Source organism: Salmo salar, chromosome ssa10 (assembly GCF_905237065.1).
Source record: "Salmo salar chromosome ssa10, Ssal_v3.1, whole genome shotgun sequence".
In the NCBI taxonomy this organism is placed as follows: Eukaryota; Metazoa; Chordata; class Actinopteri; order Salmoniformes; family Salmonidae; genus Salmo; species Salmo salar.
This window is the reverse complement of record NC_059451.1, coordinates 33,905,135-33,930,540: the sequence shown is the minus strand read 5'-3', so window position 1 is coordinate 33,930,540 and position 25,406 is coordinate 33,905,135. Positions and strand designations below refer to the sequence as shown.

General features: G+C 42.9%; 1 protein-coding gene across 2 annotated transcripts in view; it reads left to right on the top strand.

Annotated features, from left to right (window-relative positions):
• Nucleotides 1-20,999, top strand: part of LOC106560290 (UDP-N-acetylhexosamine pyrophosphorylase) — a 29,494-nt gene extending 8,495 nt beyond the window's left edge. The window contains exons 3-11 of one of the 2 annotated variants that reach the window (XM_014123042.2): nt 193-397; nt 5,615-5,790; nt 5,894-6,066; nt 12,930-13,123; nt 17,826-17,966; nt 18,447-18,635; nt 18,816-18,857; nt 20,016-20,082; nt 20,223-20,999. In XM_014123042.2, coding sequence (XP_013978517.1) covers nt 193-397; nt 5,615-5,790; nt 5,894-6,066; nt 12,930-13,123; nt 17,826-17,966; nt 18,447-18,635; nt 18,816-18,857; nt 20,016-20,082; nt 20,223-20,315 — 1,280 coding nt within the window. In that variant the 3' untranslated portion in view covers nt 20,316-20,999. The remainder of the gene's footprint in view (nt 1-192; nt 398-5,614; nt 5,791-5,893; nt 6,067-12,929; nt 13,124-17,825; nt 17,967-18,446; nt 18,636-18,815; nt 18,858-20,015; nt 20,083-20,222) is intronic. The other variant, XM_014123043.2, reaches the window with a different exon arrangement.
• The last annotated feature ends 4,407 nt before the right edge of the window (nt 21,000-25,406 follow it).

Sequence of the window (25,406 nt, the reverse complement as noted above, 5' to 3'; positions counted from 1 at the left end):
CACCTCTCTCAGATGAATATTCAAGCCATGAACTTTGTAATAACTGTCCATCTCATGTGGTTTTTCTAAATATTTTTTTTTGTCCTTTGAAGCGCTTTGAGATTCTGTGAAATTTGAATTCATTTATCTTTACATGTTGTAAAATAAATTATTGTTTTTGTAAATTAACTGTTGTTCTATTGTCGCTCCCAGGTTTCCGGTGTATCTCCCAGAGCAGCGTGGCTGTTCTCCTGCTAGCGGGCGGCCAGGGGACCAGGCTGGGGGTTTCCTACCCTAAAGGCATGTACGACGTGGGCCTGCCCTCCCACAAGACCCTGTTCCAGATCCAGGCAGAAAGGATACTGAGGCTGCAACAGCTGGCAGAACAGAGACATGGAGCCAAGTGCTGCATCCCCTGGTGAGAGTGGGACTGGTAGATAAGGGCATAATGATACACTATGGGGGATATACTGTATAGAACATACAGCAAACTGACCACAAAGCACTGTTTCCCAATCCATTCCTGAGGAGCCCATTTTTGTTTTAGCCCCATTTGTGAAATCACAAACAAGCCATACAATGTTTTTATTGTATCAAAAATAAGTTTTTATGTTCCCCCTCTGTTCTCCAGTTTCATCTGTCTGATTATTTACTAGACCTAGATAAGGATCCTTCAGAAAGTATTCACACCCCTTGTCTTTTTCCACATTTTGTTGTTACACAGTGGGGTTTAAAATGGATTTTTCATTTTTTTGTCAACGATGTACACAAAATACTCAAAGTGGATGGAAACTTCTAATATTTGTAAAATACTCTTATCTTGATTAGCTAAGTATTCAACCCCCTGATTCGGCACATGTTAGAATCCCCTTCGGCAGTGATTACAGCTCTGAGTCTTTCTGGGTAAGTCTCTAAGAGCTTTCCACACCTGGATTGTGCAACATTTGCTCATTTATTATTTTCAAAATTCTTCAAGCTCTGTCAAATTGGTGGTGGATCATTGCTAGGCAACCATTCTCAGGTCTTTCCATAGATTTTTAAGCAGATTTAAGTCAAAACTGTAAGTTGGCCAACTCCAGTGGTAAGCAACTCCAGTGTAGATTTGGCTTTAGGTTATTGTCCTGCTTAAAGGTGAATTTGGTGGAAAGCAGACTGGACCAGGTTTTTCGTGAGGATTTTGCCTGTGTTTAGCTCCCCAAAAACGTTTTTGCAGTATTTAGTGCCTTGCTGCAAACAGGATGCCTGTTTTGGAATAATTTTATTCTGTACAGGCTTTCCTCATTTCACTCTGTCAATTAGCTTAGTATTGCGCAGTAACTAAAATGTTGTTGATCCATCCTCAGTTCTCTCTTATCACAGCCATTCAACTCTGTAACTGTTTTAAAAGTCACCATTGGCCTCATGGTGAAATCCCTGAGCAGTTTCCTTCCTCTCCTGCAACTGAGTTAAGAAGGACACCTGTATCTTTGTAGTGACTGGGTGTATTGATACACCATCCCAAGTGTAATTAATAACTTCACCATGGTCAAAGGGATATTGAATGTATGGTTATTTTTATTTTTTTACCCTTCTACCAATAGGTGCCTTTCATTGCGAGGCATTGGAAAACCTCCCTGGTCTTTGTGGTTGAATTTGTGTTTGAAATTCACTGCTCGACTGAGGGACCTTACAATTATGTGTGAGGTACAGAGATGAGGCAGTCATTCAACAATCATGTTAAACACTTATTGCACACAGTGAGTCAATGCAATTTATTATTTGAGTTGTTAAGCACATTTTGTTTTTCTCCTGAACTTATGTATGCTTGCCATAACAAAGGGGTGAATACCTATTGACTCAAGACATTTCATCTTTACATTTTTTATTAATTTGTAAACATTTCGAAAACCATAATTCCACTTTGACATTATTGTGTGTGTGTGTGTGTGTGTGTGTGGGCCAGTGACTAAAAATCTAAATTGAATCAATTTTAAATTCGGGCTGTAAACAACAAAATGTGGAAAAAGATAAGGGGTATGAATACTTTATGAAGGCGCTCACCTGTATCTATCAAGGAAGTGGTTTAATCCCAGAAGGAGCAGGATTATAATTCCCTGTGGAGTAGATGAAGGAAGTCATTAAGACGATTCAGGAGTGGGTTGACGGAAGGAGACGTCTTGCTGGCATCCAGGGTTGGGCCGGGCTCTGTCTGTAATTAAGGTCAGGAGTCAGGACAAAGGGCTCACCATGAGATGCCAGGTGACATTCATTCCAGTCATAAGGAAGTACTTCTGGTTTTGTCAAGTCATGGGTGGTCAGTGTCGTTGAAGATGAGGCCTTTTTCTTTCTCTTTTCTCATCAGCATGGCATTATTTCTATTACAGCATATTGGATGACTGTCATTCGTATTCCATTCACCCAGTTCAATGTAACATTGATAGGATTAGGCTACTACATGATACTCTAATTTTCCCTATACCCATCATGACGTTTCTACAACCTAGCCTATGAAAGTTACCAACGTATGTGCACACAGTTCGAGAAATGTTTTTGAGGTGAGACAGTGGCACATGCAATACCGGCTTGCACGCTCTTGCCTGCATCTAGCTGATATAGGGTGTAATCATTAGTCCAACAGTTGCAAATGAGAGTTTCTATTGGACAAATTCAGCTGTTTATCCCCGTTTTGTTCCGTTTGCTTCCGTTTTAAGAAACGTTTTTCAACAGAATTGGCGGAATGAATACATACCTGATCACGCTTAAACACAGTTCACTTTCATAGCAGCCACATTGTATTCCTTCTCGCGTTCTCCTCCTCTCACCTTTTCCCTTTTTTTGTGTACTTCAATGCACAATACATCAGCTGTATGTGACCAGGTGAAAAACCTTTCCAAGGCAAACCATATCATAACCGTTACACACAGCCTACATCATTGTCACCATATTAGCTAAAGTAACGTTATAGTCAACATAGCTAATAGAACTAACGCGTTAGTAAACCCGCTAAAATCATGCAGTAACGTTAGTGTGAAGGTAAGCTTTTGGTTTTTGGTCATTAAGCAGTTTATACTGGTGGGCCCCAGTGGCAATAAATTATTAAAACCAAAATCTTACCTTGAATTGGAGGAGTTCCAGTGTTGTGTTGAATAGTCATAGCCAACTTGCTAACATGGCATCCATCTTTTTGAGTAGGCTAAATTAGCTAGCTGCATTTGCTAGCTAAAGAAGTGAAACTGAAAGTAAAAAAATCTCTTGCTTCTCCATTTTGGAATAAATATATTTTTCAAAACTGTTCAACTATTGTCTTTCGCTCTCTGAGTCAACTACTCACCACATTTTATGCACTGTAGTGCTAGCTAGCTATAGCTTATGCTTTCAGTACTAGATTTATTCTCTGATCCTTTGATTGGGTGGACAACATGTCAGTTCATGCTGCAAGAGCTCTGATAGGTTGGAGGACGTCCTCCAGAAGTTGTCATAATTACTGTGTAAGTCTGGAATGGGGGTGAGAACAATGAGCCTCCTAGGTTTTGAATTCAATTCAATTTACCCAGAGGAGGATGGAAGCTAGCTGTAGATCTTCATGGCAAATTAGTTCGTTTTAATAAATTATTTGGTGATGTGATTTATATTTTAGTATAGTTTTATCGAAAAAGGATAACTTTAACAAACTTTTTTTTTTATGAAATTCACTGCGGAGGATGAACATCCCCTGTTGTTCATTAGTGCTGAGGGATTAGTGCTTTTTGGGTTTGGTTTTGGTTGAGTTTATATATATATATATATATATATATATATATATATATATATATATATATATATTTTAAACAATAATAAATACATTGTGGGTTCAATGCTGTAACACAGAATAAAACAATTGATGGTGAGTGACTGCTCATTACTGTCACTTATTAGGCTATAACCATCTTATTTACTTTACTTAAGTAAAATATTCAATCAGGTTGTCAGGTAGAGATACCGACGCAACCGCTCTCTATCCCCCTCGTGTTTCTCTATCGCTCTTCCTTTCCATGTCTGTCTACCGGCCCCACAGGCTTGCCCGAAGAACCAATGAGAGCAGGCGCAATGGATTCTGCTCATTGTAGTTAATTAGCATGTTGTCTGCGCTTAATTGGTTATTTAAAAAAACAAAAATAAACAGACATTTCAGTTAATGTTCATAGAAATAAAATGAATTAATGGTACGAAGAACGTACGAAGAAAAAATAAATAATAATAATTATGAAATGTATGCATTCACTACTGTAAGTCGCTCTGGATAAGAGCATCTGCTAAATGACTAAAATGTAAATGTAATGGGTTGCACCTCCATCACTCGGTCATGTCGTTGCCATGTTGATGCTCGGGGGCTAAGGACTGTTTGGTCTAAATTACACTATAGGGGCTTGGCAATACGATAACATTAGTGAAGTAGACACATTTAGTAGGAATCAACTTTCCCATCATGTCAAATTTACTTTAGACAAATGGCAATTATGTCATTAGCTAGCAAAGTTTGTACAAAATAGCTAGCAATGCTAACGTTAGCTAGCTAAAATCTGGAGGCCCCCCCTTAATCTTAGCTAGCTAAAGTTATACTGCATCTAAAGTCAATCTGGCGTCATAAAAATAAAGACAAAAGGTTTTCCTACAATTTATTTATTTATTTATTTTTCTTAAGAAACGTCAGTGTGTTTTCAAGCCACGGTATTGCACTTTAGACCATTGAGGGTGCATTGAGTAGAGTGCTCATTCGGGCATCAGTCCTAAAACGAACTGTTTTAAAACAATATTGTGACGCAACCCATCAATAGAACAGACTTAGAAGCTCTTACCCTGCCAATTTGACTGGTAAACTCATGGGTACACTCGCAATGGCTGCCTTGTATTGTGATACAATCATATCCATGCTTTTTTGGAATGGTCTATCAACTGATGCTGGATTGCCATGGTAATGCAGAATGTTAATTCAAATGATGCTAATTGATGTGTAATGTAGTTTTAGTAATGTCAGTTGAATTGACTCAACAAATCACAATACAGATTGAAGGGTACACTTCCTGCTTTTACTTGCATGGGTCTAGGTCGAAAATATACCGGTTACGATAACGTCCTCACAAATCTGGGATCAGCGCCATTGTTAACTACCAGTGCTGTTTTTAACTAGCATAGCTGGTCCCATTTTTGCAAAGAGTTATGGGTTATTAGAATCCCATTGTCTTAACCTTTCATCTTCAACCTAGGCGTGGGTACACTCAAGATGTCTGCCAGTCCAACCATTATTCCATCATTGACTTGAATTGAGACGCTCTTTCTAGTCATTCTATTCTGTGGGTTTTTAACCACATTGCCACCATGTCTTTTTAGCTTTAGTCAGATCAGAGCATTCAGATGTTAAAATTCATCTGGATGAAAATGTTAGCCTAATCTGGCAATGTGGATTATGAATAAAAGTTATTTTATGGGACTTCTTATGAGTCACTGACACTGTGAAAAGTCAAACTTTTGATTTAAAAAAAACAAACAATTTAAGCACTGTCTTGAGAGTTGTATTAGTCTTGAATCAAACCCAATGTATCACCCCATTCTCCCTGTGCATAATGACCAGTGAATGAATGAATCATGAACTGAATTGTACCTCCAAATTTCCCCCTAGGTACATCATGACGAGCGGCCGAACCATGGAGTCAACTAAAACGTTTTTTTCGCGCCACAGCTACTTTGGGTTGTGCAAAGACAACGTGATATTCTTCCAGCAGGGCATGCTGCCTGCCATGGACTACAATGGCAAGATCATCCTGGAGAGCAAAAACAAGCTGGCCATGGCCCCAGGTACATAACCTAACGTGTGTTGGTGCGTGCATGTCTGTGTATTTTAGATGATAACAGGGGTCTCGTGTGTGTGTGTGTGTGTGTGTGTGTGTGTGTGTTTCAGATGGTAACGGGGGTCTTTACAGAGCTCTGGGTACCCAGGGGATCGTGGAGGACATGGATCGGAGGGGGGTCAAGTTCATCCATGTCTACTGTGTGGACAACATCCTGGTTAAAGTAGCAGACCCTGCCTTTGTTGGCTTCTGTGTCCAGAAAGGAGGAGACTGTGGGGCTAAGGTTAGTAGCCCTCTGTCTCTTTCTCACTGGATTTCTTTTTTTATTTCTTTCTCTCTCTAGCTGTCTCTCTCTGCCCTCTTCTGTGTCTCTCGACTGGGGGCCAAAGGTGACTCACCAAATGTAATCCAATACTCTTAAATTACTTCCTTCCTTTTCTCTCAGTATATCCTAAATTGGTTTCCTCCCCTGTTCCCCGCTCCCTCTAAGCCAATGTTCACAAAGGCTTTGAACTGAAAGCAATATGGTTGGTCACTTTTGAATAAGAAGGAAGAAATTAAAATTAATTTAGACCAATTCTTGATCTCCTGGTTGTTCATCTCCTGTTATCCAATACCAGACCAGGATGTAGTCTTGGTTCTATGTGTTCAGTGAAGGTGTGTTTTGACTGTGTTTCGATAAGAGAGTGTGATTGAGGGGATCATGTTAAACTGGCCCGGGTGGGCGGAGTTTGCAACGAGTAAAAACGAATTGCATTTGTTTTGGAAACGCGCTGCCTCCTGGGTGTGAGCCGAGCGCCCCTCTGGCCGTTGGTGAAGTAGGCTCAAACAAAAGTGACTTAGGTTAAGCAAAAGTGACTTAGGTTAAGAGTGATGAGTAGGATTCTGTGCTTTCACATGCAAAAGTGATTGCTTGTTATTAAAACGCTTTGCCTGCCTTCCCAATGAAAACTAGTTCGAAATTCAAACATATATTTTATGGAAAATAAATGTTCAAATCAAATGTATTTATATAGCCCTTCTTACATCAGCTGATATCTCAAAGTGCTGTACAGAAACCCAGCCTAAAACCCCAAACAGCAAGCAATGCAAGTGTAGAAGCACGGTGGCTAGGAAAAACTCCCTAGAAAGGCCAAAACCTAGGAAGAAACCTAGAGAGGAACCAGGCTATGAGGGGTGGCCAGTCCTCTTCTGGCTGTGCCGGGTGGAGATTATAACAGCACATGGCCTAGATGTTCAAATGTTCATAAATGACCAGCATGGTGAAATAATAATAATCATAGTAGTTGTCGAGGGTGCAACAAGTCAGTAACACAAGAGTAAGTGTCAGTTGGCTTTATCATAGCCGATCTTTGAGAGTATCTCTACTGCTCCTTTTGTCTCTAGAGAGTTGAAAACAGCAGGTCTGGGACAGGTAGCATGTCCGGTGAACAGGTCAGGGTTCCATAGCTGCGGGCAGATCAGTTGGAACTGGAGTAGCAGCACAGCCAGGTGAACTGGGGACAGCAAGGAGTTATCAAGCCAGGTAGTCCTGAGGCATGGTCCTAGGGCTCAGGTCCTCCGAGAGAGAGACAAAGAAAGAAAGAAAGAAAGAAAGAAAGAAAGAAAGAAAGAAAGAAAGAAAGAAAGAAAGAAAGAAAGAAAGAAAATTAGAGAGAGCATATTTAAATTCACACAGGACACCGGAAAAGACAAGAGAAATACTCCAGATGTGACAGACTGACCCTAGCCCCCCGACACAAACTACTGTAGCATAAATACTGGAGGCTGAGACAGGAGGGGTCAGGAGACACTGTTGAATGTTTCTGTACGATGCATCATGCTACCTTGTTGACAATATTACAGAGCAGCTCAGATTACTGTACCATTTGAGCAGGATGCACCTCCCTCAGTCTTTTGCATGGTCACATGAGGGACCATAACCCAGTGTAACCTGGGCCAGTTTTACCGAATCCCCTTATTGAAACAGTGAACTGCCCTGGCACGACTTCCTCAATAAAGACCTGCACTTCTAATTCACCACTAGGTGGGGGTGTAGTCTGCTATCATTCAGGAGTTCAGTAGCAGTGAGCTGAGGTCTGAACAGTGGAGTTTTTAGCCAGACAATGTAAGGAGCTATATGATAGACTATTCCATTTAAAAACACATCCAGGGATGTGCATTCATTGCTACTTCAAGTATTTCTTTCTAGTTTGATGGCTGAGATTATATAGGACACATAAACTAAAATCTATACTGAACAAAAATATAAGCGCAACAATTAAAATGTTACTGAGTTACAGTTCATATAAGGATATCAGTCAATTTAAATAAATTCATTAGGCCCAAGTCTAGGGATTTCAAATGACTGGGCAGGTGTGCAGCCCTGAAGGGCATAGGTCCACCCACTGGGGAGCCAAGCACAGCCAATCAGAATTGGTTTTTCCCCACAAATGGCCTTTATTACAGACAAAAATACTCCTCTGCACCCCCCCCAGATGATCCCGCAGGTGAAGAAGCAGGATGTGGAGGTCCTGGGCTGGCGTGGTTACACATGGTCTGCAGTTGTGAGGCCTGTTGGACATACTGCCAAATTCTCTAAAACGACATTAGAGGCAGCTTATGGTAGAGAACAGCTCTGGTGAACATTCCTGCAGTCAGCATGCCAATTACACACTCCCTCAACTTTAGAAGTATGTGGCATTGTGTTGGGTGACAAAACTACATGTTATAAAATGGCCTTTTACTGTCCCAAGCACAAGGTGCCCCTGTGTAATGATCATGCTTTTTAATGAGCTTCTTGATATGCCATACCTTTCAGATGGATGGATTATCTTGGCAAAGCAGAAATGCTCACTAACAGGGATGTAAAACAATTTGTGCACAATTTTAGATAAGCTTTTTGTGTGTATGGAACATTTCAGAGATTTTTATTTCAGCTCATGGAACATGGGACCAACACTTTACATGTTGCGTTTTTTATATTTTTGTTCAGTGTAAATAACTGCTGCAACTATATGAAGTGAGAGTGGCCAGGTTTTACTGCCTCGTTATGGGCAGTGAGGGAACCACATAGCCCTCCAACACATAGACAAGGCGTTCAACAAAGGAACTAGTTCACGAACGTTCGTTAACATATTCCATTTGTTTTGTGTTAGCTGCGAACATTGGCTAACAGTCTGAGAAGCTAGTGTGCAGCGAACACAGGTGTCTATTTCGGATCTAAACTGCCTCTAAAAATAGTGGCCATGTACTGTAAACTTTCTACTATAAACTTTCTACGTCTATCATTTTCTACTAACTTTCTACTACTACTAAAGTGAATAGGAATACCTAGTCAGTTGCCAGCACAACTGAATGCATTCAACTGAAATGTGTCTTCCGCATTTAACCCAACCCCTCAATCATTTAGTAGAATGAATTTAGTAGGAATAATTAAGTCATTCCCAGTTTGAATATTGTTGCTACAAAGCTACATTAATCCTTACAAAAAGTAGCTATTTGATGTTTCACTGTAACATTTTGGAATGTTCAACTGATTTTGTTACTCTGGCAACGTGTTCGCCGCAAACAGAAGCCTTGTTGAACTCGCCTCTGATATATGATCTGTTTTTTCTAGACAATGAGTTTGGGCACAGTGTACTATTTTTGAGAGGGAAGAAAACTTTACAGGGAACAGTGGTTAAATACGAAACTTAACTGGGTTTTTTTCTCAGGAAAGCGACAGTTTTTACAACTTGTTTAACTAGCATGGCAGTGCAACTATTAAACTATTTTTGTTTTTATAGTTTTTATTTTATTTGACCTTAATGTTGGGGAGATCTGGCTCAAATTCAGCAGTACAGCATCCCCACCATGCACACACACACACTGTAAGGCCAGTTCATGAGTAATGTGAAGAGAATAGAAGTAGTAAGACTTGGGAAATACGAGAAGAGATGGGGCCCTAGCTGTTCTATCATCCATTTCCTCCTGATGGCAGCTTTGTGACGTCTAACATCCTCTCATCACTGTCTCAGGACAGGAACACGCGCGCAAACACTCTCAGTAATATTTTGGCTGGCTGGTCCCAGTTTGACACTAGAAGCTGCTATTACTCTTCATTAGTGTGCTTTCTTCACATGAGTGGACGCTCCTCCCTCGCCCTCTGTATTCCCCCGAAACTCCTTCCTATCTCCTTTAGTTAGTTATTACTGACAGGCCTGCTCCTGTTGGAACAAACAGTTAGCAGTTAACACACACACACACACACACACCAATGCTCTGCAAGACCTTCAGCAGATTGTTCAGTTGACATTTTAGGGTTTAGTTCTGCGTTATTGGCTTGGGTTCTTCTCAGTCACTTGACAGACCATGAGATTGTCACCAAAAAATAAATGAAATGCACTACATGGCCAAAGGTATGTGGACAACTGCTCATCAAACATCTCATTCCAAAGTTGTGAGCATTTAATATGGATTTGGTCCCCTCTTTGCTGCTATAACCGCCTCCACTCTTCTGGGAAGGCTTTCCGCTAGATGTTGGAACATGGCTGTGGGGACTGGCTTCCATTCAGCCACGAGCATTAGTGAAGTGGGGTACTGATGTTGGGCGATTAGGCCTGGCTCGCAGTCGGCATTCCAATTAATCCCAAATGTGGTCGATAGGGTTGAGGTCAGGGCTCTGTGCAGGCCAGTCAAGGTCTTCCACACCGATGTCAACAAACCATTTCTGTATGGACCTCACTTTGTGCACGGGGTCATTGTCATGCTGAAACAGTAAAGGACCTTCCCCAAACTGTTGCCACAAAGCACAGAATCGTCTAGAATGTCATGGTATGCCGTTGCGTTAAGATTTCCCCTCACTGGAACTAATGGGCCTAGCCCGAACCATGAAAAACAGTCCCCGACCATTATTCCTTCTCCACCAAACTTTATAGTTGGCACTATGCATTGGGGCAGGTAGCATTCTCCTGGTATCCGCCAAACCCAGATTTGTCCGTCAGACTACCAGGTGGTGAAGCTTGATTCATCACTCCAGTGATCGCGTTTTCACCACTCCAGAGTCCAATGGCGGCGAGCTTCACACCTCTCCATCCGATGCTTGGCATTGCACATGGTGATCTTAGGCTTTTGTGCGGCTCCTCGGCCATGGAAACCGATTTCATGAAGCTCCCAACGAACAGTTCTTGTACGGACGTTGCTTCCGGAGGGAGTTTGGAACTCTGTAGTGTGTGTTGCAACCGAGGACAGACGATTTTTGCATGCTTCAGCACTCGGCAGTCCCATTTTGTGCGCTTGTGTGGCCTACCACTTCGCGGCTGAGCCGAGAACTGCTCCTAGAAGTTTCCTCTTCACAATAACAGCACTTAGAGTTGACCTGGGCAGATTTAGCAGGGCAGAAATATGACGAACTCACTTGTTGGAAAGGTGGTGCTCTATGACTGTGACACTTTGAAATACATTGAGCTCTTCATTAAGGCCATTCTACTGCCAATGTTTGTCTATGGAGATTGCATGGCGGTTTGCTCGATTTTATACACCTTTCAGCAATGGGTGTGGCTGAAATAGCCTAATCCACTAATTTGAAGGGGTGTACACTTATGTTCCCTCTAATCTTTTGGGGTACTGAGCAAATTTCAGGTTCGTTGAGCGCAAACTTGAAAGTTGTGAAAATTCTATGCAACTTCCAGCGCGCGTTTACTGTGAACACTGAGGCTGTACCTGCTTTAAGTTAGTTTTAACTGTGGCGAAGTAGGCTACTGTGCCTATTTAATCATAATATAAGCCTACCAGAGTGGCCTACCATCAAAAACAAGGGAGAAAATGCATTCCATAACATTTTAACATGGAAATGGCTGTTTTGTAGTTCAGCTTACAGTTGCAGCCAAAGTGTGGTGTTTGTGTAGGCCTACATTCCATGAGACTTTTGAAAAAAAACATACAAGGCTTGACATTAACCTGTGTATCCCCTTGTCCTTCAGTCAAGGAGGTGACTGAAAATGTTCTGTGTTTGATTCAAGAAAACACTTCAAAGCTAAATGCATTATTATTCCCATACTATTATTACAGAGAATCAGACAAATGATGCTACCCTCTGCCTATTGGCTACTTAGCTTATTCAAGGCTGTCTCAAAATCCAAAATTCTCCCTTTAAGACAAAAAAAAATCTTTACCTGACTTGCTTTTCAAAGATTTCTAGAAATGTACATGTTTTGTGCTCTTGTAGGAAGCAATCACTCCCCTATTGCTGACGACTCACTAACTAGCAAAGGATATTAACAGAATGTGCACACATGGTTGTTTCATGCAGTTCTCGCTTTGATCTCAAAACAAGCGCATCTACTCAAGACCGCTCATGCTGTAAACACAATCCAGTTCAAAGTAAATGGCAGAGATCCATATATGGCTATGGTCAATTTGCATATAAACCTACTGCAGCTCTTATTGGTTATGCAGCACCGGTTTGTGTGGAGTACGGGCTGAGGCATGCGTGTCAATGCAATAGAAACCTATTCTGATGTGTTCTGCCGACAACTAACTCGTGTAGTTTGTTTTGCATACTAATAAGTCTTGCATAGTTAGTGTTGTATCCGTATGTTGCTTTGAAAGGTGCTCATATTGCATTGATTCTATCACAATTGCCACAGTAAAGGGAAATGTTGATAGTGTTAACTAACAGGGAAAACTCTAGAAAGTTGAGTGAAGTTCAATCTCGTGCTTCTCCGTGTGCGGATACCGTATTTCTGCACGGCAGTCTCGCCCCTTGCACCACACAGTTTAGAGGGAACATTGATGTCCACATACTTTTGTGTGTATATATATATATATATATATATATAGTGTATTTAACACCAAGTTGAGAGCTGTAGTAAAGCCATTCCTGTTGTGTGTCAGATTAAGAGCTGTGGTGGGGAGGTTCTGCGAGGATCAGAGGAATGCAGGGACCCACCCTCGTGTCATTAACTGACAAACACTACAGTTGATGTGGATTCTTGCCCCAATACTCTCCCCTACCACTAACCCCCTCATCAAGCCCAGCTCTGTCATTTGGACTACCAACCAGATGGGCTGAGGGCTAGATTTCTGATTCAGACTAAAATGTAGAGTCAAATGCTATTTTTAAGAATCCCATCCATATCTACATTTCTATCTGAGACGTTTTGACCCAGGTAAAATCACTTCCAGGTGGTGGAGAAGACCAATCCAACGGAGGCGGTGGGCGTGGTCTGTAAGGTTGACGGACGTTACCAGGTGGTAGAATACAGCGAGATCACCTTGGCTACGGCTGAGAAGCGCAGCGCAGACGGGCGGCTGATGTTCAATGCAGGAAACGTGGCCAATCACTTCTTCACCCTAGCCTTCCTCAGGGACATCGTCCAGTGAGTCTCAAACACATGCAAACACACACACACACACACACCTCCATACAGTAAGTGAGTAATTACATGGTGAATGTGTATCCCTCATTAAGCAGGTATTTGAGGTCATTACCTGCCTAGTGGGAGCCTCATAACCTGAGAGTGAGCAGTGTCTGTCAGCTGATATATCCCTGGGAACATCGCAGTGACTTTAATGAATACCCAGAATCTAAGGTGAAGGAAATGAAAGGAGAAAAAGCTTAAGTTTAGTTTGGACAGTTTTTTTATTTATATATATTTTTTTCCCCTCTTCACTTAACAGTTAAAACCAAGTGCGTGTTTCAAATGTCCTGATCTCACTCTCTCTCTGCATCCCCACCTTTTTCAGTTCAATTCAAATGGGCTTGATTTGACATGGGAAATATGTTTACATTGCCAAAGCAAGTGAAATAATCATTAAACAAAAGTAGGGCTGTCCTCAACAACAACAAAAATCTTAGGTGACCAGGAGTCATCTGTTCTTTCGACCAATCAGAACAGCTGGCAGGCATATTCAGTCATTTTTTTACCTGTCTGTAATCCCCACATGTTTTAAGATGACCACCATCATTCCTGTTCCCGAGAACTCTAAGGGTTCATGCCACAATGACTACCGCCCTGTAGCACTTACATCTGTAGCACTTACATCACTTAATCATGAACTGCTTTGAGAGGCTGGTTAATGGCACACATGAACTCCATCATCCCAGACACCTAGGCCCACTCCTATTTGCATGCCACCCCAACAGAGCCATAGACGGCACAATCTCAATTGCACTCCACACTGCCCTCAACCACCTAGATAAGGGGAATACCTATGTGAGAATGCTTGTTACGAATCCCTTTGGCCTTGCAGTCTAGGGGAGATGGAAACGAGAGCCGTAACATAACTCATGCAAATTATAATAGTGATAAAGAAACAGCGAGAACAAAAACCATAGACAACGTAAATCTACCGTCAAACACTACTGGTTTATTTTCAAACACACGGTAATAGGGTGTGGGAAGAGGGGCTGAGCTGGACCCAAGCAAAGAAACAATAAGCCAAAAACACCCCTAAGCTAGACTAGCCTATTTCAATAACAGCTAGCTAACTAACCAAAAATACAGTGGGGGGTCCGCCCAGTTCTAACTAGTGTATTTAGACACTGTTTTCTTTCGGGTAATGTAGGCCCATGGGCGACTGGTCTTGGTACCCCCTTTTCCCACCAAACAGTCAACACTTTAACAAAAACAATACTCACAGGTGGGATGGACAAAGTGACATGTAGTTGCAAAAACAAAAGAGATCAATACAGAGAGAGATTGAGTTTACTGAGAGAGAATGAGTTTGAGAGAGATTGAGCACAGAGATTGATCTGGGGAGAAAACAACTGACTGGGTTTTTAAACCAAGGGAAAGGGATGTGATTGGTTGAGGGAAAAGGAGCAGGTGTCTTGGTTGGTGACTGATTGATGACTGATTGGGGAATGACGATTGTCACCTGTGTGGGGAGTAGGAGAGAAAAGAAACACACACAGGATACCTGTATCCGTAACAATGCTGTTCATTGACTACAGCTCAGTGTTCAACACCATTGTCCCTCCATGCTAGTCACCAAGCTTAGGACCCTGGGACTGAACACATCCCTCTACAACTGGATACTGGACTTCCTGCCAGGCCGACACCAGGTGGCGAGGGCAGGCAACATCCCCTCCGCCACACTGACCCTCAGCATGGGAGGCCCAACAAGGGTGTGTGCTTAGTCCCCTCCCCTTTCACCCACGACTGCGTGGCCAAACACGACTCCAACACCATCATTAAGTTTGCTGACGACACAACAGTGGTAGGCCTGATCACCGACAACGATGAGATAGGGAGGAGGTCAGAGAACTGGCAGTGTGGTGCCAGGACAACACCCTCTCCCTCAATGTGAGCAAGACTAAGGAGCTGATCGTGGACTACAGGAAAAGGCGGGCCGAACAGGCCCCCATTAACATCGACAGGGCTGTAGTGGAGAGGGTCGAGAGTTTCAAGTTCCTTGCTGTCCACATCACCAACGATCTATCATGGTCCAAACACACCAAGACAGTTGTGAAGAGGGCATGACAAAACCTTTTCCCCCTCAAGAGATTGAAAAGATTTGGCATGGGTCCCCAGATCCTCAAAAAGTTCTACAGCTGCACCATCGAGAGCATCCTGACCGGTTGCATCACGGCCTGGTATGGCAACTGCTCGGCATTTGACCATAAGGTGCTTTAGAGGGTAGTGCGAACGGCCCAGTACGTCACTGGGGCCAAGCTTCCTGCCATCCAGGACCTATATAATAGTCGGTGTCAGAGGAAAGCCCATAAAATTGTCAGACTCCAGTCACCCAAGTTAGACTGTTTTTCTCTGCTACCGGAGCGTCAAGTCTAGGACCAAAAGGCTCCTCAACAGCTTCTACCCCCAAGCCATAAGACTGCTGAAAAATTCATAAAATCGCCACCGGACAATTTACATTGACCCCCCCTTCCCTTTTGTACACTGTTGCTACTCGCTGTTTGTTTGTTACCTATGCATAGTCACTTCGTCCCCACCTACATGTACCAATTACCTCAACTAGCCTGTACCCCCGCACACTGACTCGGTACCGGTGCCCCCTGTATATAGCGTTGTTATTATTATTGTGTTACTTTTTATTATACATTTTTATTTAAGTCTACTTGGTAAATATTTTCTTCTTCTTGAACTGCACTGTTGATTTAAGGGCTTGTAAGTAAGCATTTCGCGGTAAAGTCTACACTTGTTGTATTCGGCCAATGTGACAAAGTTTGATTTGACTCTACACACACGCACACCCACTCCCATACAATCATCATATACGCTGCTGCTACTCTGTTTATCATATATCCTGATGCCTAGTCACCTTACCCCTATACATACAGCGCCTTCAGAAAGTATTCACACCCCTTGACTTTTTCCATATTCTGAATTTCTAATGTTTTAAATTGAGATGTGTTTGTCACTGGTCTACACACAATACCCCATAATGTCAAAGTGGAATTATGTTTGTAAATTTTTTTACAGATTAATTAAGAATGAAAGCTGAAATGTCTTGAATCAATAAGTATTCAACCCCTTTTGTTATGGCAAGCCTAAATAAGTTCAGGAGTAAACATTTTCTTAACAAGTCACAAGTTGCATGGCCTCTCTCTGCATGCAATAAGTGTTTAACATGTTTTTTTTTTTTTAGGACTACCTCATCTCTGTACCCCACACATACAATTATCTGTAATGTCGGAGCAGAGAATTCCAACACAGATTCAACCACAAAGACCAAGGAGATTTTCCAATGCCTCACAATTAAGGGCACTTATTGGTAGATGGGTTAAAAAATAAATAAATAAATAACCGAACATTCAATATCCCTTTTTGAGCATGGTGAAGTTATTAATTACACTTGGGATGGTGTATCAATACACCCAGTCACTACAAAGATACAGATGTCCTTCCTAACTCAGTTGCAGGAGAGGAAGGAAACTTCTCAGGGATTTCACAATGAGGCCAATGGTGACTTTTAAAACAGTTAGAGTTGAATGGCTGTGATAAGAGAGAACTAAGGATGGATCAACAACATTGTAGTTACTCCGCAAAGCTAACCTAGTTGGCAGGGTGAATAGAAGGGAGCCTATACAGAAAAAAAAATATTCCAAAACATGCATCCCGTTTGTATCAAGGCACTAAAGTAATACTGCAAAAAATAGTAGCAAATCAATTACATTTTTGTCTTTAATACGAAGTGTTATGTTTTGTACAAATCCAATACAACACAGTACCACTCTCCATATTTTCAAGCATAGTGCTGGTTGCATCATGTTATGGGTATGCTTGTAATCATTAAGGACTGGGGAGTTCTTCAGGATAACAAATAAATGGAGAGGAGCTAAGCACAGGCAAAATCCTAGAGGAAAACCTGGATTATTCTGCTTTCCACCAGACACTGGGAGACAAATTCACCTTTCAACAGGACAATAACCTAAAACACAAGGCCAAATCTACAATGGAGTTGCTTACCAAGAAGACCGTGAGTGTTCCTAAGTGGCCAACCTACAGTTTTGACTTAAATCTTCTTTAAAATCTATGGCAATACTTAAATGGTTGTGTATCAGCTTGAAGAATTTTGAAAAGAATGGCTAAATATTGTACAATCCAGGTATCCAAAGCTCTTAGCAACTTACCCAGAAAGACAAATGGCTGTAATCGCTGCCAAAAGTGATTCTAACATGTATTGATTCAGGGGTGTGAATACTTATGTAAATTTGATATTTCTGTATTTCATTCTCAATAAATTTGCCAAAAAAAAAAGTTTTCACTTTGTCGTTATGGGGTGTGTAGATGGGTAAAAATGTAATCCATTTCATATTCAGGCTTTAACATGACAAAATGTGGAATAAGTCAAGGGGTATGAATACTTTCTGAAGGCACTGTATCTACCTTTTTTATCAATCCAGTATCCCTGCACATTGTAAATATGGTACTGGAACTGACCTTAATATGTGTGTGTGTGCACTTACTTGTTCTTGTTTTTATATCTCATGTGACCTTGTTCTACCTTGTTATTTTTTGTATTACATTGTTATTAATTACTGCATTGTTGGAGTTAGAGCTCGCAAAAAAGCCATTACTTGTGCATGTGACATTGAAATTTGAAACCCTCTCTCAGGATGTTCGAGCCTCAGCTGCAGCATCACGTGGCCCAGAAGAAAATCCCGTATGTGGACGAGCAGGGACGGCTAATCAAACCCGACAAACCCAACGGGATTAAAATGGAAAAATTTGTCTTTGACATATTCCAGTTTGCCAAGTAAGTGTAGACGATTTTCCAGCTGGCTTTAGCATGTGTGGAGGAATCCGTTAGTAAGCCCCAGGTCCTGACACCCAGATCTCTGGAGCCCCAGCTTTCATCCCCCAACTCCTTGGCAGGTTCCAGGACCTCAGACACCTAGCCCAAACCCCAGCTCCATAGCCACTGTCCCAGAGCCAGCCCAGCCCTCCTCTTGCTGCTGGGGCCTGTAAGATGTAGGTTTTACGAGCTGCTCCAGTCTCTCTCTCAGCGGTTGATTCATGACATCACCTCTGTGTCATGTTGCTGCTTTTAGAACTTTACATGGAGTCAAAGGATTCCTCATTGCAATGAGGACGCAATTCTATGTGGCTCTATTTTAGAACTCTGCCATTCTCAGGTTGTTTTGATAAATATGTTTTGTTGTTCTGGGGGTGGGTTACCTTGGAAACGGTAGCACTAAAGATGCGTTTTCACACTGTGTGTGTTTGTGTGTCTCAGGGCCTTTGTGGTGTATGAGGTTCTTCGTGAAGACGAGTTCTCTGCCCTGAAAAACGCCGACAGCCAGGACGGTAAAGACACGCCCACCACGGTGAAACACGCCCTCATGTCCCTGCATCACCGCTGGGTCCTCAATGCTGCTGGACACTTTATAGACGAGAACGGGACACGTGTGCCTGCTATACCCAGGTGAGACACACACACACTCACAGTGAGTATACATTGTATTTATCTCACCACCTATTGTCACGTTCATCACCATATAGTCTCCCTGTCACACCTTTTCCACAATCCCACTTTTTCTCACAGCATCCCTCTTAAGGTTCCCCTTAACCCTGTGTGTCCTGTGTAATGTTTTAATGTTTCCAGAAACGGACCTGCAGGATGTGGCACAGCTGATGTCAACCAGAAGTAACTATTCTCTGTGCTACTGACTGAGTTACTGCATGGTGACGGGGCTTTGGCTTTCACACTGTAACCCACTGTCACACACACACACACACACACACACACACACACACACACACACACCTGGGCTGTGTCTCAATTCTGTATACTGGCTTCCTCTGTCTCCTGTCCTACTTTCACCTGGTCAGTTTATTATCAGTGTCGGTGAAGAGAAGGAGAGGAAAGGACTAGGGTGTTGAGATGCAGCCTGGGGTTTAGCTGTGCTAGGGCCCAGGTCAAAAGTCATAGTGAGGTCACAGGGTACCTGACCTGCCCACTGACTTGGTTCCTGTCCAATAGTCTTCATATGCATCCTTCCTTCCTTCCTTCCTCTTTCTTTAGCCAATCAATGGTCTGCATGTGATTAGGTAAGTGTAGGCCAGTTTATCATCCTGTTGCTTTCACCAATCAAACCATACTGGAGCAGTGATTATCTCAAGGAAGGAAGGAGGGAGGGAGGGAAGGATGCATAAGATATTGGTGCAGGGCCTAGTGCTAACTGGGACAGTAGCTACTAACCCACGGAATGTGGAGCATGCTGGGTAATGGGCACTGGGCATGCTTTGCAATTGATTTTGAGTGGCCATTTCAGATCTGATGTTGGCCAGTTACCTGTGATTGTGACGGCAACACTAAATACATTTAAATCCTTGTTCAAAGATTATGATTTAAATGAAAGTAGTTCATTCAACAGCATTTTTTTATATTTATTACATTCATAAATGTTCATAAATGCTACTTAGTAGTGTCATTAGATTGCAATAAGGTGTATTGGCTCTTTCTGTGTGATATATGCTCTCTCCCAATCAATATAGACTTCATTTACTTTCACTTCAAACTGCCTACTTAGTCTTCTTGGACCTAGATGAAGCCTGGACTAAATGGAATCTCAAAGTGCCTTTTAGCCCAGGAATAGGGTTCATCTGGGTCCAGGAAAATGGTCTAGCAGTCTCTCTGATGTGAACGTTTTAATGCTTTGCTCCAAACATCTAATCATCTAAGAACAGCTGGAGCAGAGAATCACACATCCAGCTGCCTCTTCTCTTTTCTTACTCCATACACAAGAGAAAAGCACTCAACCTTTCCTCCTCTGATTCCTTCCTCCTTTTCTTTTCCCCACAGTCTGAAGGATGGAACAGACCTGCCAATCAAATGTGAGATCTCCCCACTGGTGTCCTATGGCGGAGAGGTAAGAGGGAGGGACTTAACAGTAGGCACCTGTTCAAATAGAAATAAATATTAAAAAGTGATTCCTGTTATAGTTACTTAATTCCGTTTTACTAGTGCTGATGATATAAAAGCCTGATGTCACTTCCTGTTGTGTTGCAGGGTTTGGAGGAGCTGGTGAGTGGCCGAGAGTTCCGCCCTACCCTGGTCATCGATGAAAGTGGAGCCCACGAACTGGTGAAGAATGGCTTGTGAGGGATGGAAAATAGAGGGAGGGAGAGAGCGCGAGTGAGCAAAAACCAGAGATGAGCCAAAGACCTATTCCACTCCCTCTCCTCCTCCCTACAACTGGATGAAACTGTGACGTTTGTTTCCGTGCAATAATGCTGCGTTCGTTTGCTTTCCTAAATAATTGAAACAATGCATTTCCGGCATCCAAAAACAAGCTTCTAAATTGGAATTATAAGTGGGAAACCCGTGCTATAACTCAGTACCATTGAGATCCAACCTCCAGTTGGAATGTTTTCCAAATGTTAGTTTTTTTTCTGAGGAACACGTGTACGCAGCATAGGATGAAGGACAGAAGCCTTGCGGGGCTGGATGAAGCAGTCTGAAGATCAAGCTATTTATTTTGCTTAAGTCCAATTTTTTTTATCTGTCTTGTAGATGGAAATGACCACCTATGCATTTTACCAAGTGATTTGTACATACAGATACAAATAGAGATAGGTACAGCAATTGTAGTCAGATGAACCTAATATAATTGATTGATTTATTATTAACATGTAATGTTGGTTCATGGAAATAGTTTTTTAATGATAACTAGCACACTACTGCTAGCACACTACTGCTAGTCTTCTGCCTGATTGGCTTCCAAATGAGGCTGTTGACATAAGAATTGTTTTCCATTTTCTTTATTAAAGAAATATCCAATTTGAAGAGGTATGAGTCTTCTTTGATTAAAAGTTAGCGTGGTGTGTGTGTGCACCTGTGTGTGTGCGTAGTTGTCTGCATGTGCGCACCCTGTGTGTGTAGATTTGTCGGTCTCTGTGTGATGGGTGTGTCTTTTTGCATTAGAAGTCCTGGTGTGTTGAATCAGAGTTTCCAGCAAGCAGCACATGGTTTGTGTTTAAGATGGGCCATAGTGAGCATGCTACACTTACTGCTGCAGCCACTCAGGAAATCTACTCTGTGGCTGCTAACCGTCTGTCTCTCACACAAACAATTCCTCTCACTTTCTATCTCTCACTTTCTCCTTTTTTCTTCCTCTCTTTTCCCTCTTTCACTTGCTCTCACTCCCGCTACAATATCTCTGACAGAAGGTATTGCAGTGACCGAGGGATATGCCTATGTAACACTTTTATAAAGTATACCTCACTGTAAAGTGTAAATGTTTAATTGACTGAGGTAAATTACCTTGATGTCTATTGTAGAATGTTATATTTCTTCAGGCAGATATGAGACATGACCATGTGCATCGATAGAGTTTTAGCACACTGGACTACTGTAGAGCGTGCTTTCCTCACTAAGCCACACCATGCTTTTCCATCATGAAGGAAGGGGTGCATTTAAAGGGGAATTCCACCCCCTTACCATTATTTGATACGTTGATCCTTACCTCCTTAATCCTCATTATCCCTTTTATTTCCTGAGTCTGGTGTTTTAGTCCACATCAGCTATGGAACACTGGCGGTGATGATGTCATCAGGTGGTGACTGTCCATACTCATCACTAAGGTGAGCTCATTCTGTGGTCCGAGTGTTATCAACGTATAAAAGTGCTTCATGAATTGTATAACAATTGTAAGTATCTGTGTGTACTTGCAGTATGTACTCACTGGCCTACACACAGTACCCCATAATACAAATGAAAAGCTGAAATGTCTTGAGTCAATAAGCATTCAAGCCCTTTGTTATTGCAAGTCTAAATAAAAGAATGAGTAAAAGTTTGCTTAACAAGTCTCATGTTGTATTTAGTCACTCTGTGCAATTATAGTGTTTTAAAAAAAATAAATGTTTATGACTACCTCATCTATGTACCCCACACATACAATTATCTTTAAGGTCCCTCAGTCGAGCAGTGAATTTCAACACAGGTTGAACCATTACATTTACATTTACGTCATTTAGCAGACGCTCTTATCCAGAGCGACTTACAAATTGGTGCATTCACCTTATGATATCCAGTAGAGCAACCACTTTACAATAGTACATCTATATCATTTTTTTTGGGGGGGGGGGGGGGATTAGAAGGATTACTTTATCCTATCCCAGGTATTCCTTAAAGAGGTGGGGTTTCAGGTGTCTCCGGCAGGTGGTGATTGACTCCGCTGTCCTGGCGTCGTGAGGGAGCTTGTTCCACCATTGGGGTGCCAGAGCAGCGAACAGTTTTGACTGGGCTGAGCGGGAACTGTGCTTCCGCAGAGGTAGGGAGGCGAGCAGGCCAGAGGTGGATGAACGCAGTGCCCTTCTTTGGGTGTAGGGACTGATCAGAGCCTGAAGGTACGGAGGTGCCGTTCCCCTCGCAGCTCCGTAGGCGAGCACCATGGTCTTGTAGCAGATGCGAGCTTCAACTGGAAGCCAGTGGAGTGTGTGGAGGAGCGGGGTGACGTGAGAGAACTTGGGAAGGTTGAACACCAGACGGGCTGCGGCGTTCTGGATGAGTTGTAGGGGTTTAATGGCACAGGCAGGGAGTTGCAGTAATCCAGACGGGAGATGACAAGTGCCTGGATTAGGACCTGCGCCGCTCCTGTGTAAGGCAGGGTCGTACTCTGCGAATGTTGTAGAGCATGAACCTACAGGATCGGGTCACCGCCTTGATGTTAGCGGAGAACGACAGGGTGTTGTCCAGGGACACGCCGAGGCTCTTAGCACTCTGGGAGGAGGACACAATGTAGTTGTCAACCTTGATGGCGAGATCATAGAACGGGCAGTCCTTCCCAGGGAGCAAGAGCAGCTCCGTCTTGCCGAGGTTCAGCTTGAGGTGGTGATCCGTCATCCACACTGATATGTCTGCCAGACATGCAGAGATGCGATTCGCCACCTGGTTATCAGAAGGGGGAAAGGAGAAGATTAATTGTGTTTCGTCTGCATAGCAATGATAGGAGAGACCATGTGAGGATATGACAGAGCCAAGTGACTTGGTGTATAGCGAGAATAGGAGAGGGCCTAGAACTGAGCCCTGGGGGACACCAGTGGTGAGAGCACGTGGTGCGGAGACGGATTCTCGCTACGCCACCTGGTAGGAGCGACCTGTCAGTTAGGACGCAATCCAAGAGTGAGCCGCGCCGGAGATGCCCAACTCGGAGAGGGTGGAGAGGAGGATCTGATGGTTCACAGTATCAAAGGCAGCAGATAGGTCTAGAAGGATGAGAGCAGAGGAGAGAGAGTTAGCTTTAGCAGTGCGGAGAGCCTCCGTGACACAGAGAAGAGCAGTCTCAGTTGAATAACCAGTCTTGAAACCTGACTGATTTGGATCAAGAAGGTCATTCTGGGAGAGATAACGAGAGCTGGCCAAGGACGGCACGCTCAAGAGTTTTGGAGAGAAAAGAAAGAAGGGACACTGGTCTGTAGTTGTTGACATCTGAGGGATCGAGTGTAGGTTTTTTGAGAAGGGGTGCAACTCTCGCTCTCTTGAAGACGGAAGGGACGTAGCCAGCGGTCAAGGATGAGTTGATGAGCGAGGTGAGGTAGGGGAGAAGGTCTCCGGAAATGGTCTGGAAAAGAGAGGAGGGGATAGGGTCAAACAGGCAGGTTGTTGGGCGGCCAGCCGTCACAAGTCGCAAGATTTCATCTGGAGAGAGAGGGGACAAAGAGGTCAAAGCATAGGGTAGGGCAATGTGAGCAGGACCAGCGGTGTCGTTTGACTTAACAAACGAGGATCGGATGTCGTCAACCTTCTTTTCAAAATGGTTGATGAAGTAATCCGCAGAGAGGGAGGAGGAGGGGGAGGAGGATTCAGGAGGGAGGAAAAGGTGGAAAAGAGCTTCCTAGGGTTTGAGGCAGATGCTTGGAATTTAGAGTGGTAGAAAGTGGCTTTAGCAGCAGAAACAGAGGAAGAAAATGTAGAGAGGAGGGAGTGAAAAGATGCCAGGTCCGCAGGGAGGCTAGTTGTCCTCCATTTCTGCTCGGCTGCCCGGAGCCCTGTTCTGTGAGCTCGCAATGAGTCGTCAAGCCACAGAGCAGGAGGGGAGGACCGAGCCAGCCGGGAGGATAGGGGACATAGAGAGTCAAAGGATGCAGAAAGGGAGGAGAGGAGGGTTGAGGAAGCAGAATCAGGAGATTAGTTGGAGAAGGGTTGAGCAGAGGGAAGAGATGATAGGATGGGAGAGAGAGAGCAAAGGTTGCGATACCATTTGAGTAGGGGCATGAGTGAGTAGTGCTGGAGGAGAGCGAGAGGGAAAAGGATACAAGGTAGTGGTCGGAGACTTGGAGGGGAGTTGCAGTGAGATTAGTAGAAGAACAGCATCTAGTAAAGATGAGGTCAAGCGTATTGCCTGCCTTGTGAGTAGGGGGGATGGTGAGAGGGTGAGGTCAAAAGAGGAGAGGAGTGGAAAGAAGGAGGCAGAGAGAAATGAGTCAAAGGTAGACGTAGGGAGGTTAAAGTCACCCAGAACAAAGACTAGGGAGATTTTCCTATGCCTCGCAAAGAAGGGCACCTATTGGTAAATCGGTCAAAAATGTTTTTGTAAAAAGCAGACCATAAATATCCCTTTGATTATGGTGAAGTTATTAATTACACTTTCGATGGTGTATCAATGCACCCAGTCACTACAAAGATACAGGTGTCCTTCCTAACTCAGTTGCAGGAGAGGAAGGAAACTGCTCAGGGATTTCACAATGAGGCCAATGGTGACTTTAAAACAGTTAGAGTTTAATGGCTGTGATAAGAGCATTGTAGTTACTCTGCAATACTAACCTAGTTGACAGAGTGAGAAGAAGGAAGCCTGTACAGAAGGAAGGAAGCCTGTGCATCCTGTTTGCAACAAGGCACTAAATTGATACTGCAAAAAAATTGGCAAAGCAATTCACTTTTTGTTGTGAATACAAAGTGTTATGCTTTGGGCAAATCCAATAAAACACATTACTAAGTACCACTCTCCATATTTTCAAGCATAGTGGTGGCTTCATTGTGTTATGGGTATGCTTGTAATCGTTCAGCACTAAAATGTTTTTCAGGATAAGAAATAGAATGTAGCTAAGCATAGCCAAAATCATAGAAAACCTGGTTCAGTAATCTTTTCACCAGAGATTAATTCACACTAAAACACGAGGCAAAGTCTACACTGGAGTTGCTTTCCAAGAAGACAGCGAATGTTCCTGAGTGGCCGAGTTAGTTTTGACTGAA